Source organism: Sesamum indicum, linkage group LG7 (genome assembly GCF_000512975.1).
Source record: "Sesamum indicum cultivar Zhongzhi No. 13 linkage group LG7, S_indicum_v1.0, whole genome shotgun sequence".
Lineage (NCBI taxonomy): Eukaryota > Viridiplantae > Streptophyta > Magnoliopsida > Lamiales > Pedaliaceae > Sesamum > Sesamum indicum.
Window position 1 is genome coordinate 3,191,039 of NC_026151.1, and position 20,240 is coordinate 3,211,278.

At 39.1% G+C, this 20,240-nt stretch overlaps 2 protein-coding genes across 3 annotated transcripts; both read left to right on the forward strand.

Annotated features, from left to right (window-relative positions):
• Positions 249-2,327, forward strand: LOC105166075 (V-type proton ATPase 16 kDa proteolipid subunit). Of its 2 annotated transcripts, XM_011085293.2 has the most exons (4): positions 249-413; positions 502-630; positions 667-823; positions 1,869-2,327. In XM_011085293.2, exons 1-4 carry the CDS (start codon positions 335-337, stop codon positions 1,999-2,001), a joined length of 498 nt encoding a protein of 165 aa, XP_011083595.1. In that variant the 5' UTR covers positions 249-334; the 3' UTR covers positions 2,002-2,327. The 2 variants fall into 2 exon arrangements, with proteins under 2 accessions (XP_011083595.1, XP_011083597.1); XM_011085295.2 differs by having other exon boundaries at positions 502-823.
• Positions 11,789-16,503, forward strand: LOC105166076 (probable 1-acylglycerol-3-phosphate O-acyltransferase). Its single transcript, XM_011085297.2, has 9 exons — positions 11,789-12,189; positions 12,260-12,496; positions 13,023-13,069; positions 13,249-13,367; positions 13,476-13,636; positions 14,837-14,946; positions 15,023-15,122; positions 15,894-16,017; positions 16,149-16,503. The coding sequence occupies exons 1-9, from the start codon at positions 11,987-11,989 to the stop codon at positions 16,272-16,274; spliced, it is 1,227 nt and encodes a 408-aa protein (XP_011083599.1). The 5' UTR covers positions 11,789-11,986; the 3' UTR covers positions 16,275-16,503.

Genomic DNA, 20,240 nt, shown 5'->3' on the forward strand with positions numbered 1-20,240 from the left:
ATAGATGTAATATTAAAGAATTATGCTCATCTAATTATTAGTTATTGGAAATGGAAGAGGGAGAAAGGATTATTATATATATATATACATATGTATATTGGTGGGGAGAGGGGCAAAATTGTAAAGTTGAAAATGGATCGAAGTGAGGGAGGGACAAGTCATCCACTTCCTCATCACTCCTTTAATTAAACAAAATCGTGACAGTTGCGTTGCAAAAATTATATAATATAATAATAACATAATAAAAGGGGTCTCTATTAATCCAACTATTTCTCTCTCTCTCTCTCTTTCTCTCGTTGGATCTGAACTCTGCAGAGCTACAGATCGATCAAAAATGTCGTCAACCTTCAGCGGCGATGAAACGGCACCCTTTTTCGGCTTTCTCGGCGCCGCTGCCGCCCTCGTCTTCTCCTGTAAGCTATATGCTACTGTATTCGGTACCTATTTTTCAGATCTAAGGTTGTGGCTGCAGGAATTTGATCGACTCTGTTTTTGATTTAGGTATGGGAGCGGCGTACGGCACGGCGAAGAGCGGCGTCGGTGTGGCGTCGATGGGTGTGATGAGACCGGAGCTCGTGATGAAGTCTATTGTTCCTGTGGTCATGGCTGGTGTCTTGGGTATTTATGGCTTGATTATTGCTGTGATTATCAGTACCGGGGTATTTATGATTATTGCTGTGATTATCAGTACCGGTATTAACCCTAAGGCCAAGTCTTATTACTTGTTTGACGGTTATGCTCACCTTTCTTCTGGACTCGCTTGTGGTCTCGCTGGTCTTGCTGCTGGTATGGCTATCGGTATCGTCGGAGATGCTGGTGTTAGGTAATTTGTTATTTTCTTCATAGATCCGCTTTGGACTTGATTTGTTGGTCATTATGATTCGAAATGTTTTGATTTGTTATTCATGTTTATCGGCATGTAATTTCAGTTACTGACTGGTTAGAAGTTTTACTTTTTTTGGTACATGGGAAAGATTTCTTCAGCAATTGCTCATTTGGATTATGGAAAGGGTGACGAGTGGCTTGTTATGATCTTATTAGGAATTAGCAGCTGCCATTCCTTTTGTACTGAATTTGTGTTTATTCATCCGTCTCTTCTTGCCATTTGATAATGTGAAGTTCTGCCATGAAACCTTTTATACTGCATTGTTTGAATCTTCTGTAAATGCTTTTGTTACTGATCAAGCACATGGTAGTTCAGTGTTGTTTCATAGATATGTATATGTATTGGTCAATATGAGTACACAGATCTGTGCGTTCACAAATTTTTTATTGATCCTAGTCCATTATAATCACTCCCTTCATATCTGTTCTTAATAGTGTAAGCAAAAATTGATTGTCAGGCAGCTTGAAGTTTGTGTTCTGGTTGTTCGATTGTCATGTCACTACTTGGGTTCTATGGTTGAAATGTAAATCTAAGTAGAAAGCTTAGAGTGGTGGCCATAAAGCTTTCTGTGATATCTTATGTTTCTTTAAAATTGGGTTATAACTCTACATATCATGCAATTAGTACTTCCGTTCTCCTTAGTTTAAGAAGGCTAAGTAAAACTAGGGCAGGAAGAATAGAGAATAGCTTAGTCCATTAGATGCAATTGAGCAAAATTATAGATTATTGTTGGATTCAGTTGTCTATTTGCTTTTAAGTTTTTGAGGAGAAAAAGGAAAATGAGGATTTTAATCTAGAGAATTTGTTGTTATTGTCACTCAATTAAAAATGCGGTGCCATGATGACATAGGTGATCCTTTTTGTATTGGGTTATCAGTTATCTGCTTTCCTTCCAATTTTCCTGGAGATGAAACTCGATGTCTGTTCTTTTCCTTATGAGTTACAATTGTAATCATTCTCACCTTGTTATTCTCTGTGACAGGGCCAATGCACAACAACCAAAGCTCTTTGTTGGAATGATCCTTATCCTTATCTTTGCTGAAGCCTTGGCACTTTATGGCCTCATTGTTGGTATCATCCTTTCATCTCGTGCTGGTCAGTCTAGAGCTGACTAGAGGAGTACGTCAAACTCGACGATTTATGGAGTTTCTTCCTGTCAAGAACCATAATTATTGTTCTCCTGGTTAGCATGGTAGCTTGGCCATGGCATTGTTTCTAGGTTCAAGCTTTGATATGTGTGTGGGAAATGAGTGGCCAGAAAAATTGAGCGGTTGATGTGTATGGCGGTAGATTGTAGATGACAAGTTCGGTTTTCCCTTTTCCCTGAATAAAGTTTCTTATATTTTTATGGTGCTGTGTATCTTGCAAGAAACCAATTTGATTTGTGTAAAACAATTGTTGTATTATTTTTCCAAGGATCGGTCTACTTTTAAGTTTCATACTTACTAGTCGTTATGGTAGTTTTCTTGGTGCACGTTCTCTGCAACTTGACAGAATCAGGAAGTGTTGAATAGTTTTCATTCAAAATTCTTTTGTTTTAAAACTGGTGATTTTGTTCTCAGAATTAGGTCTTATGCAGTTCACTTGTGATTTACCAATGCTTGTGCTGATGATATGGATTTAACCTTCTACTTCAACTTTGTCAAGGGAATACATTTCTCCTTAACTCTATGCACTCCGCAACATTTAAAAAAAATGGCTTATGTAACTAGTAGTTACATGTCAATATTGCACAAATTGTTAAATACAAAATAGACCAAGAACATGAAATAAAAAAACACACATTCTTTTTTGGCATATTGTCGGTAGTGATGTTGTGACTTGTGTTCTTAATCTGTTGAATTCTTGTTGCACGCCCCCGGGCTTAAACTCCATGCATATTGTTCTTATCCCAAAATGCAAGCATCCTGAGTATCTCACCCAGTTTCGACCAATTAGTCTACAAAATGTTGTGTATAAAATTGCATCAGAAACCATTGCGAATCGGTTGAAAAATCTGTTAGATAGAATCATTTCTCTTACTCAGTCTGCCTTTGTTCCTAGTGGATTCATTTATGATAATATCTTGCTTGCGTTTGAACTTAACCACTTCTTGAATACTAAGTCCAATGGAGGACAGGGCTGGATAGTGTAGGATGTTAGCAAAGTTTATGACAAGGTTGAATGGTTCTCTTTGGAACAGGTGATATCCAAACTTGGTTTCCTTCCCCCTTTCGTTTGTCTTATTATGCTTTGTGTGTCGTTGGTTTCGTATTCGTTTATGTTAGGTGGTAAGAGTTTTGGGTCCCTTATCCTTGAGAGGGGACTCCGTCAGGGAGACCCTCTCCCTCCTGTTTCTGTTTCTGTTTCTGTTGTGCACAAAGTCTTTTAGCTCTCTTCTCCATAACGCCGAACAGGTGAGCAGGCTGCAGGGTCACTGTTTGTAGGGGTGCTCCGTCTATTTCCCATCTCCTCTTTGCAAACGACACTCTGATTTTCTGCCAGGCTTCCCTCGAGAGCACAAAGGAAATAAAGGATGTTTTGGCCGTTCACCGAGGGGCATCGGGCCAGGTGATAAACTTCTAAAAGTCCTCGATAGCTTTTAGCAGGAATACAAGGGAGGATATGTGTCTTTTCATTTCAGATGAACTCACTATCCTCAGGGAAAACAAAATGGAGCTATACTTGGGCCTCCCCTCCAAAATTGCACGCCCCAAGCGAGACTTTTTTGCTACTATCCAAGATCGGGTTTGGAGTAAAGTTACAGGGTGGAATGATAAGTTGTTGGCCCAAGGGGGAAAAGCGGTTCTTATCAAATCCGTCATCCAAGCCGTCCCGACCTATGCAATGGGATGTTTCAAGCTACCGACTACACTGTTGAATGAAATTCAAAGTATGATCTCTAAGTTTTGGTGGAGTATCCGGGGAAAACACAAAACTCATTTAGGTTTCTTGGCAACGCTTATGTGAAAGCAAATTGGTGAAGGCCTGGGCTTTCGGGAGCTCCAGCTTTTCAACCTTGCTATGCTGGCGAAGCAATTATGGCATCTCTTGACCCAACCCGAGAAACTGCTTAATGAGTTCTCAAAGCCCAATTTTCCCTAATCGTGACGTTTTTACTTCTACTTTGGGAACGCGCCCTTCCTATACTTGGAGGAGTGTGATGGCAGTTCATAATCTGTTCCGTGTTAAATTGTGAAGATTGATTTGAAGAAGTCAAGGATGACCCGATTCAACTTAGAAATCCCAAGTTGAGTTGGAAAATGATAAGTCATGGCTATAAATACTACTCTTATTAGCATTGTTTCGTAGAGTAGAGTAGAGTAGAGAGAAAAACATATAAGTTCTCTGTATAATCGAGAGATAAAAGAAAGAGTTGAGACGAGAGTGAGTGTTGTCTTTCATGTGTGGTGAAGACTTACATACTAGTGTGTGTGTGTGTGTGTTGTACTCCTCAATTTTCCTCCTCTTTGAGTGTTTTTGATAGGATCGCATTTTGTGCTTATTTTATATAATATTTTAGCCTATTTTGTGATCAAATGCTCCTAATTAAATATTATTTTGCAGCATTAGGACAAAAGAAATGAAAAATGAAGAAAAGCACCAAAATGGAAATTCAAACAAGACTCAAACTCATTAGGACAAAGAAATGAAAAATGAAGAAAAGCACCAAAATGGAAATTCAAACAAGACTCAAACTCAATTTTTGGCAAGAGTTTGGAGCTGCTTGGACTACCTCTGATGAAGGAAGAGTTTAACTAGAATTATAATTTTATTTCTATAGGTCTTTTAGTTCAACTAGGAATCTACTTCTAATCCTAGTACAACTAGGTATCTAGCTATTATAAATAGGTGATGTAATTCACTTTCAGAGACAACTTTTGAACTCTTTTATTTCTCTACGTTTTTATATTATTTTGCTTTTCATGCGTTCGTCCATGAGCATGTCTAGCTAAATCTCTCATTCCGGTTGAAGACTTGGTGAACGCTTAAATCCTAACTAGTGGTAACATAATTGATTATGTAGAAGTTTTCGATTATGTTGTGGGGAATGCACAATCTAACTTAAATAAATCCAATCCTCCAACTTCTGGAGAAGAAGGCACTGCAGCTGGAGAAGATCCAAGGAGAAAAGAATCCTGCGGACATGCTGACCAAGGCGGTTGCGATGGCGAAGTTGAAGCTGTGTACGGCTTCGACTGGCCTTGATGACTAGAGTGGACAAACCCGGCGGTACCAAGAAAGAAGTGGAGAAAAGCTAATCAATCTTCAAGTGGGAGATTGTTAAGTTGTGAAGATTGATTTGAAGAAGAAAAGGATAACCTGATTCAACTTAGAATTCCCAAGTTGAGTTGGAGAAGGATAACCCGATTCAAAGTTGAGTTGGAGAAGGATAACCTCATTCAACTTAGAAATCCCAAGTTGAGTTGGAAAAAGGATAAGTCATGGCTATATATACTACTCTTATTAGCATTGTTTTATAGAGCAAAGTAGAATAGAGTAGAGAGAAAAGAAAGAGTTGAGACGAGGGTGAGTGTTGTTTTTCACGTGTGGTGAAGACTTGCATACAAGTGTGTGTGTGTTGTACTCCTCAATTTTTCTCCTCTTTGAGTGTTTTCTCCTGGCTTGGTATCGCCCCCAGACGTAGGATTTATATCCAAACTGGGTTAACAAATTCGTGTGTCTTTTATCGCCTTCATATTCCACCTGTTATCCATCTTAACCCGATCCATTTCCTAACAACTGGTATCAGAGCCTGGTTCAAGGAGTTAAGATGGAGGGAAAGTTTCCAGTCGAACGGTTCAATGGTTCCGACTTTGGGTTTTGGCGTATGCAGATGGAGGCCTACCTGTACGGGAAGGACCTGTACGAACCACTTGCAGAGAAGTCCGAGAAGACGAGTGATGAAGAATGGAAGGTGCTCGATCGAAAGGCGATGAGCGCAATAATCCTGTCGCTCTCTCGGAATGTCGCCTATCATGTGAAGGGAGCAAAGAGCACGAAGGAAGTTCTACAGACTCTTGCCGATATGTACGAGAAACCCTCAGCAATGAACAAGGTTATGCTGATGAAAAAACTATTCAGGTTGCAGATGGAGGAGCGGAAGTCGGTGGCCGATCACCTCAATGACTTCAACCAACTCACGACACAGCTGGCGTCTGTGGATATTGTGTTTGACGATGAGGTAAAAGCGTTAATTTTGCTTTCATCTTTACCTGACAGTTGGGATGTGGTTGTTACTTCGGTGAGCACTTCGTCTGGGAAGGAGAAGATGAAGTTCGACAACATCAGAGACATGATGTTGAACGAGGAAACCCGTAGAAAGCAAACGGGTGGATCATCTGGCTCTGCGCTACATACAGAGTCCAGAGGGAGACCTGACACACGGGGTAAATACCGTGGAAGGTCCAGGTCAAGGTCCAGGGGGAAGAACAAGGGCAAGAAGGAGATGGTGTGTTGGAACTGCGAGAAGCCCGGACACATGAAAAGCGAATGTCGGGCGCCAAAGAAGGAAAAGGAGGGCCGGACAGCGAATGCCGCGACGGAAGAGATCACGGATGCACTCTTGTTGAGTGTGAGCAGTTCTTCCGATGATTGGGTTTTGGATTCAGGGGCCTCATTCCACTCATGCAGCAACAAAGACATCATGGAGCCATACACCTCAGGTGATTTTGGCTTAGTTTATCTTGCAGATAACAAACCCCTCAAGATTGTAGGAAAGGGAGATGTGCGGATCAAATCAACGAATGGGTCATGTTGGACCCTACATGATGTGAGACACATACCAGGACTGAAGAGGAACTTGATCTCAGTCGGACAGCTGGACAGTGATGGATTCCACATGACGTTTGGAGACGCGAAATGGAAGATCAGTCGGGGAGCAATGACTTTGGCACGAGGACTAAAGTCGGGAACGCTCTACATGGCGGGAGGATCCAGTTCAAACATCCCCTTTGCAGGAACTGTATCGCAGGCTAACTTGTGGCACAATCGCTTGGGCCACATAAGCGAGAAAGGAATGAACGTACTGAAGTCGAAAGGACGGTTGCCCGAGTTAAAATCGGTAGAGGTGGGTCATTGTGAACACTGCGTGTTCGGAAAGCAGAAGCGAGTGAGCTTCTTGACCACAGGAAGAACTCCGAGGAAAGAAAAGTTGGAGCTTGTTCACACCGATTTGTGGGGACCAGCACCAGTGTCATCTCTTGGTGGATCAACGTACTACATGACATTCGTCGATGACTCCACTAGAAAGGTATGGGTGTATTTCTTAAAAAGAAAATCTGATGCCTTTGACACATTCAGGAGATGGAAGGCACTAGTGGAAAATGAGACAAGTCTACAAGTGAAATGTCTCAGATCGGATAACGGTGGCGAGTACAGCAATGAAGGTATCAAGAATTACTGCGCCGACCATGGAATCCGAATGCAGAAAATAATCCCGGGGATACCTCAGCAAAATGGCGTTGCTGAGAGGATGAACAGAACACTGAATGAGCGTGCGAGATGCATGCGATTGAAGAGCGGACTGCCAAAGATGTTTTGGGCAGATGCAGTCAACACGGCTGCTTTCTTGATCAATCAAGGGCCTTCTGTCCCGTTGAACAACAGGATACCAGAAGAGGTATGGAGTGGTAAGAAAGTGGATCTTTCTTTCTTACGTACTTTTGGTTGTTCAGCCTATATTTTGAACGATGATCGGACTAAGCTGGATGCTAAGTCGATTAAATGTACATTCATTGGGTATGGGACTGATGAATTTGGGTATAGATTCTGGGATGATTAAAACCGGAAAATAATTCGCAGGAGGAATGTTATATTCAATGAGGATGTAATGTACAACGACAGGAAGGTAAGCCCGGACGATGACAAGAAGGAAAGGGAATTTGTTGATCTCGATATTTCAAATTCCGGGAGCAGATACAGATTCAGTGGGAGTTCAGACGAACGAAACCGAACAGACGGAGATAGAGCCAGAACCAGCATCGGAGGAATCGATTGCTGAAAGCAACACACTCTTGGCACTGGGTCGAGAACCGAGGCTGAGAAGGGCCCCAGATAGGTACTCCCCCTTTCTTTATTACTTCCTTTTGTATGATTGTGAGGAACCCGAATATTACGCAGAGGCAGTCAACGATGCCCACAAGAGCAAGTGGGAGCTTGCGATGAACGAGATGAACTCGTTGAAGAAAAACGACACATGGGAATTGTGTCAGCTCCCAAAAGGAAAGAAGGCCCTACAAAACAGATGGGTCTATCGGATTAAGGAAGAATCAGACGGGAAGAAGCGGTACAAGGCAAGACTCATAGTAAAGGGATTCCAACAAAGATACGGTATTGACTTTACTGATGTTTTTACACCTGTTGTCAAGTTAACTACTATTCGTCTTGTGTTGAGCATGGTAGCGGCAGAGAACTTGGAGTTACAACAGATGGATGTGAAGACAGCCTTCCTACACGGGGATCTTGAGGAGGAGATATACATGGTACAGCCAGAGGGGTATAATGGAGATGATCAGCAGGTGTGTCGCCTGAAGAAAAGCCTGTATGGATTGAAACAGGCTCCACGGTAGTGGTACAGGAAGTTTGACAACTTCATGCTAGAGATAGATTTCTCTAGATGCAACGCTGATCATTGCTGCTACGTGAAGAGGTTCGATGAGTTTTTTATCATTCTACTCCTGTATGTTGATGACATGTTGATAGTAGGATCAAATGTCAAGGAGATCAATAGGCTCAAGGATCAGTTGTCGAGGAAGTTTGACATGAAAGATCTTGGCAAAACAAGGCAGATATTGGGCATGAAAATCACAAGGGACAAATGTACTGGTAAATTGTGGTTATCTCAATCTGATTATATTGAGAAGGTATTATGCAGATTCAAGATGAAAAATGCAAAACCGGTTAGAATGTCATTGGAAAATCAGTTCAAACTATCCAACAGTGATTCGCCCCAGACTGACTCCGAACGTGCAAAGATGAGAGTCACACCGTATGCCTCAGCAATTGGGAGCCTGATGTATGCTATGATCTGTACTCGACCGGATATAGCACATGCAGTGGGAGTAGTTAGCCGTTTTATGAGCAATCCAGGAGTGATGCACTGGGAAGCTGTGAAATGGATTCTTAGGTACCTAAGGGGTACTAAGGACCGAGCATTGGTGTTTGGTAAGGGCAAGCTTACCTTGTTTGGGTTTGTTGACGCTGATTTTGCAGGGAGTGACTATGACAAAAGGAGGAGCACTACAGGGTACGTGCTCACATATGGCGGTACAGCCGTATCCTGGGTCTCAAAGCTGCAGAAGGTTGTCACACTGTCCACGACGGAAGCTGAGTACGTGGCAGTTACTGAGGCGGCTAAGGAGCTCATTTGACTGCAACACTTCTTGGGTGAATTAAGGAAACCTCAGGCAGATGTGATTTTTCATAGCGATAGCCAGAGTGCGATCCATCTGGCAAAGAATCCCGCGTTCTATTCGCGGACAAAGCACATCGAGATTAAGTACCATTTCATCCAACAACTTCTGGAGAAGAAGGCACTGCAGTTGGAGAAAATCCAAGGAGAAAAGAACCCTGCAAACATGCTGACCAAGGCGGTTGCGATGGAGAAGTTGAAGCTGTGTACGGCTTCGACTGGCCTTGATGACTAGAGTGGACAAACCCGGCGGTACTAAGAAAGAAGTGGAGAAAAGCTAATCAATCTTCAAGTGGGAGATTGTTAAGTTGTGAAGATTGATTTGAAGAAGAAAAGGATAACCTGATTCAACTTAGAAATCCCAAGTTGAGTTGGAGAAGGATAACCCGATTCAAAGTTGAGTTGGAGAAGGATAACCCGATTCAAAGTTGAGTTGGAGAAGGATAACCCGATTCAACTTAGAAATCCCAAGTTGAGTTGGAGAAGGATAACTCGATTCAACTTAGAAATCCCAAGTTGAGTTGGAAAAGGATAAGTCATGGCTATAAATACTACTCTTATTAGCATTGTTTCGTAGAGTAGAGAGAAAAACATATAAGTTCTCTGTATAATAGAGAGATAAAAGAAAGAGTTGAGACGAGAGTGAGTGTTGTCTTTCACGTGTGGTGAAGACTTACATACTAGTGTGTGTGTGTGTGTTGTACTCCTCAATATTCCTCCTCTTTGAGTGTTTTCTCCTGGCTTGGTATCGCCCCCAGACGTAGGATTTATATCCGAACTGGGTTAACAAATTCGTGTGTCTTTTATCGCCTTCATATTCCGCTGTTGTCCATCTTGACCCGATCCATTTCCTAACATTCCGAGCAGGGTGTAGAGTGTAGACGGCAGGTGGGCTCGGGGGAAATTGTGGCAGTCAAAGCTCCTCAAAAAGGTTAAGGTGTTCGCTTGGTGGGTGTGTCTCAACGCTCTCCCAACTAGTGTAAACCTCACTAAGCGGTTGCGAGAGTTCCCCGGGGGTTGACCTTTCTGTCACGATAGGAAGGAGGATACTATGCACATCTTGTTTCATTGTCCTTTTGCTCGGCAGGTTTGGGGTCTTTCTCCTTTTACCTCTGTTCTCTCTTCCTCATTGGTTTTCGATGCCTGCTTGCAGTCTATGTCTTCCAAGTTAGATGCTAGGGAGTTTGGTTTGTTCTTGTGTTTGTGCTGGTCTGTGTGGTGGAGTAGGAATCGCAAACTCATGCAAGGTATGCAAGGTGCTTGTTTTGATCCCCATCAGGTGGTATCCTTTGCTTGTCACTATCTGCACTCATTTCTTATTCAGTCATGTAGCTCTGAAAGCAGGCTGGGGTCTCAGTTTCCTCTCGTTAGCAAGCCCCCCCCCCCCCCCCCCCCCCCCGCGAATGGGGAACTAGCTGAGGCATCGGCAGCAAGGGGGGCGGTTCTCCTGGCGCTTCGCTCGGGCTGGAGGTCAGTGATTTCTGAAGGGGATTGCGCCAATTTGATTCACACACTTTGTGCTCGGGAACGGGATTTCTAGACAGTGGGGCCGATTGTCGCTGACATTCTTAATTTTTCAGTCGTGTGCATTTTCCTTTGTAAAGCGGTCTAGCAATGCAGTTGCTCATTTCTTTGCCAAGATTGCTCATGGCTCTGTTGAGGGTGACTATGATTCCCCCAGCAGCCATCCTTCTTGTAGCTTCAGATATGGTGTCTTAATGGGATTGTTTTCTTTTCCCGTCAAAAATAAATAAATAAGTAAACTGGCGAATGTGGCGGCTGCTGATCCACTTTTCAACTTGTATACCAAAACATGCCCGGTTCTTTGTCCTCTAGTTTGCTAGAAGATGCACACTGTTACGTTTCAACGCACCACTTCCTCCCCTTTTGTACAATCCTTTTGGCTAAAGAAATATAATAACTAGCTATTGACTTGTTCAAAAATAATAATTACACCTTTTTCAAAGAGGATTTCAAATTTTCACTTACATCCCTTTAAAAATCCATAATATCTAATCCCATTTCATTATAATTTGGATGAGAAATATCAATGTTAGGAAACATAATTTTTTTATTTTTTTTCCGCAATTAATATTGTCATGTAATAATTTTATATTTAGAAAAATTATAATAATGTTAACTTCAGTCCAATATATATGTTACATTTATATCCTAATAAGTATAAAAATATTAAATAAGGGATATAATTGAAAATTTTATGTAATGTTTTTTTGTTGACGTTAATATTTTTCGTTCAAACTCTAACGAGAGGGAGTCAAATGTAAATAGAAAATTTTTGAAGAGTTTGTGGGAGTGTAACTTTATATTTTTAAATAGGATTTAAATATAATTAACACCAATTAATATAGGAAAGATGAAAGAAGCTGTGTTCAAATCAATGCTATACTAATTCAATTAGGAGAGAAATAAGAATATAATAATAAAGTAAAAATAATAATAAAAAGAGAATAGCTTGAGCCTTGAGGGACGGCCTCAGAGTCTACCGACCTTCCTAGAACTTCACCACATAGTCAAACTTTGAACATCTTCTTCACCACATGATACATATATATACATGAACTGTATTATATACACTGCACGAAAAGCATTCAGAAAAATTCCTACTTGATTGGGATCCCTACCAAAATTATCTCACTTTTTGAATCGAATTCATAAGAAAACACACAAAGCACAAGCTTTTCAATCGCATGAGTGTTGGTTTGCGGAGGTGGTCCAGATCCTCACGGAACTTACTACCCAAAATGGCGGAGGAAGTTAGCTCATCCGCCACCGCGGCCGCCACCGTAGACACTACAAAGAGACGCTCCTTGTGGCCTTCTTTTTGGCGATGGATACCTACCTCCACTGATCATATTATCGCCGCGGAGAAACGTCTCCTCTCTCTTGTCAAGTAAGGGGACTTGGATATGCCCTAATTTGATGTTTTGGGTGTTTTTTAAGTTTTAATTTTGATTCTGTAGGACCCCGTATGAGCAAGAGCAGGTTAATATTGGGTCGGGTCCGCCGGGTTCCAAAATCCGTTGGTTTCGGTCGGCGAGCAATGAACCGAGGTTTATTAATACGGTGACGTTCGATAGCAAAGAGGGGTCTCCGACGCTGGTGATGGTGCATGGATATGGTGCTTCTCAAGGCTTCTTTTTCCGTAATTTTGATGCGCTTGCTAATCATTTTAAAGTGATAGCAATTGATCAACTTGGGTGAGTGCAACTTCCTTTTCCTGCATCATATATGCTGCTATCATGGTTCAAGTCAACCATGCAGTTCAGGATGTTTATCTTGCAATTTAAACTTTTAGCTGTTTACTTTATCATTTGGAATTCATAGTTTGGTATAATTATATGATATAGAATTTGATTGTTTGATTGTTGATCTAGTAGGGGAAGTGTTACATTCGTTTGGATTGATTTTTCTCCTTGAAAATGTGAATGTATTTTGGAGAATTGACTTCAAGTCTTAATCATAATTTTTTAATTTTTTTTTTTTCAGGTAGAGATTGCTAAAAATAGTGCCAAAGTTTTTGCAAAAACCCACTGTAACCAATGCAAGAACAACAAATATGAGTTCAAATATTCATCATCTTTGTTATTTTTCCAAATAGATTTTGCCTTGTTTGTTTCAAAAGAAACGGAGAAAAGGAAAAGCAATGATCCTTAGACAAGAAAATAACTAAATAGGATAAACTTTAGCAGTAGACTCATCTTCAATGTACCTTCTTTTATGCAGTTGGGGTGGATCCAGTAGGCCTGACTTCACATGTAAAAGCACTGAAGGTTAGTTGTTTTAATGTATTTCTGTCTGCCAAATGTTTGATATTACTCCTCTCAGTTTCAAAGGGATGTCAGAATGAAATTCTTAGTTCTTTGATTCTCTCTATGGAGAATTCATCAGGTGAAGTTCATATTTGAGTTTATAATATATCAATTTCTAAATGCGTGGCATTGTGGTGCAGAAACCGAAGCGTGGTTCATTGATTCCTTTGAGGAATGGCGTAAAGCGAAAAATCTTAGCAACTTCATTTTACTTGGACATTCTTTTGGAGGATACGTTGCTGCCAAATATGCGCTCAAGGTGGATCCTGATTTATTGTTTTCTCGTATATAAACCTTCTACTGATAAGTCTGTTAGTGCAAGTGATTTCTTTTCCACAGTTGATACCACGTATAATGTTTATTGCAGCATCCTGAGCATGTTCAGCACTTGATTTTAGTAGGACCAGCTGGATTTACTTCAGAAACAGAACATAAATCTGAGTGGCTTACTCGATTTAGAGCAACATGGAAAGGTGCCATGCTAAATCATCTGTGGGAGACTAATTTTACTCCTCAGAAGATAATAAGGTGCTTATTGTCTCCCGTAAATTAGGAACAATTAATATGCTAGAATAGTGGTGCCTCTATGGGTTTCCAGTTCTTGAGCCATTTCTTTCTTGCACTTTCACTGAGTTCTTTAAATTGCTTGAGTCTGACTGCTACCAACCACATTTGCTTCTAGCAAATCTCTCCAATTTGGAGTTGTTTTGTGCTCGTGCTGGATGTTTTCATGGGGAGAAAACTAGAATGCAGATCTAAATATTTCTTAGCATGTCTTATTTGGTAATCTCTCTGCATGGGTTTCAAAGTGTGCTTATCTGGGGTCCCTTTCTCAAACTGGCACCAAAGCATTCAAACCCCAATTTTGATTGGTACACATATATTGCAACAAGAAACACCAAGCCAAATTTTGAGAGGTGATATTGATTTTCCTATTATACAGGACTGCTTAAGAGTGGGAGCACTGCTCTAAGATGCTTTTCAAATCCTTAAGTTCTGCAGTGTGAATAGATAAATCATGCTTTATTCAGTGTTAATAATCTTGATTCACGGCTGCTGGGTTTAATGGCAGCTATGTTATTGAACACAGTCAGAGATATATGTGAATGTGATAATAATACAGTCTCGGGCTTTTGCTATTGCACAAATAGATGAGCCAATCTGGAAAAAGAACGGTTTGGAGGGAAGGGGGATGACGATGAGTGGGGTTCGGAATATCATATGAGGTGGACTGTAGTTGTCATCTTTTAAGAAGAGTTTTCTGTTTGGTCACTTGGGATTTAATTGATCTTCTTACTCTATTTGGCTGTACCATGTTCATGGCCTACAAAGCATAAAACATTAATTGGTAACTTCGACTGTCCTGTTAGATAATACACATATTGTTTAGACTGTAATTATTAATTTTTCAGAATATATTGTGGTTGTTGCTTTAGTTCAAGTACGGCCTGGGCTATTTTAAGATTTTGATTTTGACACTCTTGTGACCCCACTCTCATTCCCTTATGCGACATGGGTAGAGAGTTGTATACTACTTACTGTCATGTGGGTTGCACTTGGGATACTCATTCATGCGTGACTTAAGAAGTATGCGTATTATCATCCCTTCCTGATTGATTTGTCTCTTTCAAGTTTTGGCTATAGAACCTATTGTTGATTATTCCTATTGTCATTTAGCAATATGTTTTTCTATAGTGGATGCTGACTCCCTTTTTTATCCTAATAAAGGGGTTTAGGTCCTTGGGGTCCGGACCTGGTTCGCAAATACACAAGTGCTAGATTTGGCTCAGCTTCACAAGGAAGCATGTTGAATGATGATGAATCAAGATTACTTACAGGTAGCTTCTGTTGATTTGTTTGATTTCCAAGATTTGCTGATTATGTTCTAATCTCAAGCTGCTTCTTCTACTGAAGATTATGTATATCACACTCTGGCGGCTAAAGCTAGTGGAGAATTGTGCTTAAAATATATATTCTCGTTTGGAGCCTTTGCTCGAATGCCTCTATTGTACTGGTGAGTTATGTCATGCTTCTGTTGGTTTCTGTTTGTCTTTGGAGACTTATGCTTGAGCCTTTTCACCTAAATGCTATGCATGTTAACCAAACAGTAAAATATGAATGAGGAGGCAGGAAATAAGGTTTGGCCTTCAGGGTTCAGAATTGAACTGTCAATCTAATGAACTCTAAACTGTTCTTACTTTCCTCTGATATATGTGTATCAATTAAATGATAAAATTACTGGGCCTTATTGGACAGATTCTGCTATATATAGCAGAAGGTGATCCTGGATGAATCATGCCTTACCACTGAAAATGTGGTTCATTTTTGTTCATGTTGCCACTGAACAAATGAGCTTCAGGAAATATATATTACAGAAGCTGGAAATGCTAAAACTATGTCATGCAACAAGCATATCTGTGGATGTCTGTAAATTCAAGACGAATCAGTTCATTTAAAACGTAATATTTTGAACAGATTTGTGGCTTGACTATATAGATTTCATTTCCATTGAAATCTACTAGTCATTTGCATTTGCTATGTCCTCAAAATAAATTAGAAGAATCATTGTCACTTGTTTTCTAAGCTCTTCAGGAATGGGGTTTGTTGATTCAGTTATGGTTCTTCACCCTGTCACTAGCTTCAAATTGCACATCATGTCATTAACTTCTCTAAAATTGGTAATGGTATATATCAAATATATCGTGCCAGGTCTCACGCTTGACCTGGAAAAATGGAGAAACAATCGACATTCACTTTGTAATGGTCTAGTCTGTGTTGGATGCAGTGCGTCTGAATGGAAGGTGCCAACAACATTCATATACGGTTTCCAAGATTGGATGGATTACCAAGGAGCACAAGAAGCTCGCAAGCACATGAAGGTTCCGTGCGAGATCATAAGAGTTCCTCAGGTTTCTTTCTCGCCTGCTAGCTTGCTTTATGTACAAATAAAAATCCTTGAGATCCTATATTGGTCTTTATGCTGTTTGGCTTGTTTTTTAAAAGCGAAGTATGATTCGAACTTCCTTGTCTGTGATTGCAGGCTGGTCATTTTGTATTCATAGATAACCCAGCTGCTTTCCATTCGGCTGTATTTTATGCTTGCCGCAAGTTCTTTTCATCCAACCAAAGTTTTAACACTCTTGGGGAAGGCCTGCTATCTGTTTAAAGAAAAGTGTATGTTCCATTCTATTACATCATTTTTCTATGAAAATAATGACATATCTGTTATTTGGACTCGGTATTCGCTTGCAACCCCACTTATCTTCTTAGCTGATTTGAAAATATTCTTTGATGTATTCTCTGGGTTATTGGATTTGTATATTGTACAGGCACCGCAATTGTTAGATACATTTATTTGCTAGTGAAATTCGCAAAGGAGCTTTTTCATATTGCTTAATGTTCCTATGTACTACTTGTCCTGTTTTCCATCTTGGTTAAACTTATGCCACTTTCTCTTTGCAGTTACAGCTAACAAAGTTAAGTTAGAAAGGAAGTGCAAAAGTGAACCATTTATTTGACACTTCATCTTGACTGGTATAATCTAAAAAGCCAATTTATGATTAAGGCAAAAACACCATATACCTTGTCAATTTATATCAACTAAGCAATTTCCTCAGCGAATAAAAGAAAAAAGCAAGTATCTTTATGCATTTGGAGAAGTACAAACATTTTATTCAAATCAAGTTTTGCATGACAAGCATATTGTACTGATTATATGATTAATTTAAAATTGGTCAAAGTAAGTAAAATAAAGATGTGAATGAAATTAGAATGGTGGAAGCTGAGATACTTTTCACCATGGTAAGAAAATAGTAATGGTTTCAGGTGGCAGTGATCAATAACACTCATCAGCTTTTCACCATGGTAAGAAAATAGTAGTGGTTTCAGGTGGCAGTGATCAATAACTCTCTCCATGTGAGTACTTGCTTCTCACTACTCTGCTCACAAGGCCCTTTTTGGCCTGCTACCTGCTCTTTACTCTACACTTCCCCTCTTTCTTCATAATGAGTGTTGTTCTTCTGTTACTTTAACACCAAAAAGACTACAAGACAAGAAAAAGCTGAAAACTGAGACTGATTTCCCTCTGTTTTGTGGTTCAGATTTGGGGTAGGTTGAAAATTGGTTAATTGATGCTGGCTGGGTATATATGGTGTGAGTGACATAGTTTTTAACTTGAGTAAAATCTGCATCAAGGAAAATGACATGGGCTACGTGAGCTTAACATGAAATCATTTGGATCTTGAAATGTACTGTAATTTGAATTTCGCAGACATTGTTGAAATTTAATGATGTTTGACTGTTAGCATTACCTTTAAGGTTGGATTTTTGGATGATAACCAATTTGCATTATAATAATTTAACAATAACGATGCATATAAGTATTGCCTACCTGTTACCGGATATTTAAGAATAAGAACTATTGTCTGTGAATTTTCTATCTACTTTTCTTCGTTCCAACTAAACTAGAAAGATTAATTCATTATTTCCTATGCGTTATTCTGAAGAAGTTGTTGGATCTGTTCCTTAACATGGGATTTTAAGGCAAAATCTTAAGGTCGTCTTTGCTGACCTCACTTTCCTAGTTTTGCTTTTGCTTTACCCTTTTGTCCAAGTTTCTTTCTCCTTCCATCAAGTTATGTGATATGCCTTTTCGTCTTTCTTTGACTCTTACTGTTCAATCAGTCAGGCAAAAACAATGATGCATGATTGATTGCCTTTATAATTTGATTGCGGAAGTAGTAGTGTGGCGAGCATCGCCGCACCTCAGCTACGGATATCATTCTACTCGGGGATTCAGACCAAATGAATGCCCATTTGTGATTTTTTTCATACCCTCTTCATATTCTACCCAGTAAAATACTCATCCCATCATATCCATATTATACCCAAAATATCGGGTAGAGTTTGGGTCTTACTTAGTCGAGATCTATTTATTTTTTTCTTTTGCAATATGTTTAACAAAAAGGTACTTTTTAAATTTACGTTCAAGTAAAATATTATTAAATTAGCTTATTAGTAGTATTTCATGATCTATCGATAAAATAAAATTATTTACTTAAATTTTTTGATAGGTGGAAATTTATCATTATTGAAATTTAAATAATAAACTTGTTTTTTTAGAATGATGAATCGATACTAACTAATTAAAATTTTAAGCAAGAATTTTAATCTTATCCAAATGATGGATCACTTATATTAATTAATTATGAAATTGAGATAAGTTCGAACTAAGAATGAAAATATAGAGTTGGGTGAAAATAAATGCAATTAAGTATAATATATTTAATTTTTATTTAAATCTCTCAAGTGTCCATTTGAACCTGCATATGTTGAAATTGATAGATTTTTTTACAAGTTGAGTTTTAACAAATTTTATTTATTCCATATATTACCCAAGTCCAACTAATTTAATTTTGTCCGTATTTTTTATTTCTTAAATTGTCAAGTTAAATTTTGATTAATTTGATTATAAAATTAATTTTTGAGTGATTAAAATCAGTGTAAAAAGCTCTAACATATTTGGCCAAAATATCAATAGGTAATCAAGATAAATAAAATATGTAATGAAATGATTACATACTATTTAATTTTTTTTACATATTAAGTAAATTAGTCGATTGATTTACTAAAATTTTATGAATTCAATAATTTAAATTAATGGATAAATGAATATTTTTTTGGAATTAGCATTAATAATTAGTATGGATATTTTAAAATATTAGACTCTATCAATCCATTCATTTAATTTTATGGTCCAAAGTAGGGTAAGGTAAGGTCTTCTACCTATTAGGTAGGGCATGTGTATGGGATAAAAATTATCTTTTGGGTATGGTAGGGCAATACTTTATTCATTGATAATTTATTTATTTATTTATTTTTTTCCCAGGGACCAACACACTCATACACTCTGTCAATGAATTCTGAACCCAACATCTCCACAATAAAATGTTAATAAGCTTAATCTTAGTCGTTTCTTATATAAGATACCGTTTATTTTGATTGAAGTTTTACAAAATTATCCTGAAAAGATATCTGAACGGAAAAATGGAAGCTAGCAACTTATATGTTGCTTAAGTGTGTCATCTACGTTCGACTATAATGTATTCGCTATTATAAACCCGCCCAATAAAGAAATTTTAAAGGATACGTGATCATATTTTCACATATAGCGCAAATAAAGCAACTTGCAGCGCGGATATGTTCTACGTGATGGGGCTATTTTAACTTATGATAGCATGTGTGCTATCATTTTATATTGGATATAAACGAGAAAATTAAGCAACTTATAATAAGTCTAAAGTTTTGTCAAGCAAGACATGCTTTTAATGACATGAAAGAAAGAAAAGAGTTAAAAATGCATAGCAGTACAAGACCCCAATATGATATCATTTGGACAATTTATTTTAAAAATAAATAAATAAAAATCTTTGAATAGTTGTCTTTGAATAAAAATCTTTTAACAAGTAAAGAATTAATTGTTATGAATCAATTCGCCCACGGGTGCTGAGTGAGTGAGTGTGAGGCCCCACTGCATACAAGTTCCGTGCAATCAGCATAAAACGCTTCACGCAACACGACAACCAAACAAATATCGGGGCCCGCGTTCCCGGTCAACTGATGATTTCCGTAAAATCCGAACCGGAGCCAGAAAGGAGGGCCAATTCCGACAGACTCACGTCCCCACGCATTTTGTACACTATTCCGATAAAAGACTGTCCCTCTCTCCCTCCTGGCCTGCCCTGCCCTGCCCTTCAGATTCTCAGCCACTCTGCCCGCTGTAACGGCTACTTTTCTTTCTCAGCGTTTTTGGCCTTTTTAAAAATAAAATAAAATAAAAAATAGTCCCCAAGAATTCTGTTCATAATAAACCATGTGCCCTCCTGTCGTTTTATGTTAATGTCCCTTTTGGAGTATATATTTATTTCAGTGGAGTGGAACTGGGAATCTGAACTCTGTTTTGGCGGGAATCTGGACGGATGTCCTCCACCATCATTAGTGTTTGCCTGAAAAATGTACAGCGATTGTCAGCAGCTTTTCAAGTTGCAACGCTTTCATGGATATTATGAGCGAAGTCACGGGATTTTGAGTTCCATTGTTATTACATCCCTTTATTGGTACATACCGAAGCTCG

Bases quoted from the DNA above. Each gene is read 5' to 3' on its own strand.
- LOC105166075 (XM_011085295.2), top strand. From the start codon at position 335: ATGTCGTCAACCTTCAGCGGCGATGAAACGGCACCCTTTTTCGGCTTT. The intron at 414-501 runs GTAAGCTATATG...TTTTTGATTTAG, and splicing joins TGCCGCCCTCGTCTTCTCCT to GTATGGGAGCGGCGTACGGC. The intron at 824-1,868 runs GTAATTTGTTAT...TCTCTGTGACAG, and splicing joins GTCGGAGATGCTGGTGTTAG to GGCCAATGCACAACAACCAA.
- LOC105166076 (XM_011085297.2), top strand. From the start codon at position 11,987: ATGAGTGTTGGTTTGCGGAGGTGGTCCAGATCCTCACGGAACTTACTA. The intron at 13,637-14,836 runs GTGCTTATTGTC...ATCCTAATAAAG, and splicing joins ACTCCTCAGAAGATAATAAG to GGGTTTAGGTCCTTGGGGTC. The intron at 16,018-16,148 runs GTTTCTTTCTCG...CTGTGATTGCAG, and splicing joins AGATCATAAGAGTTCCTCAG to GCTGGTCATTTTGTATTCAT.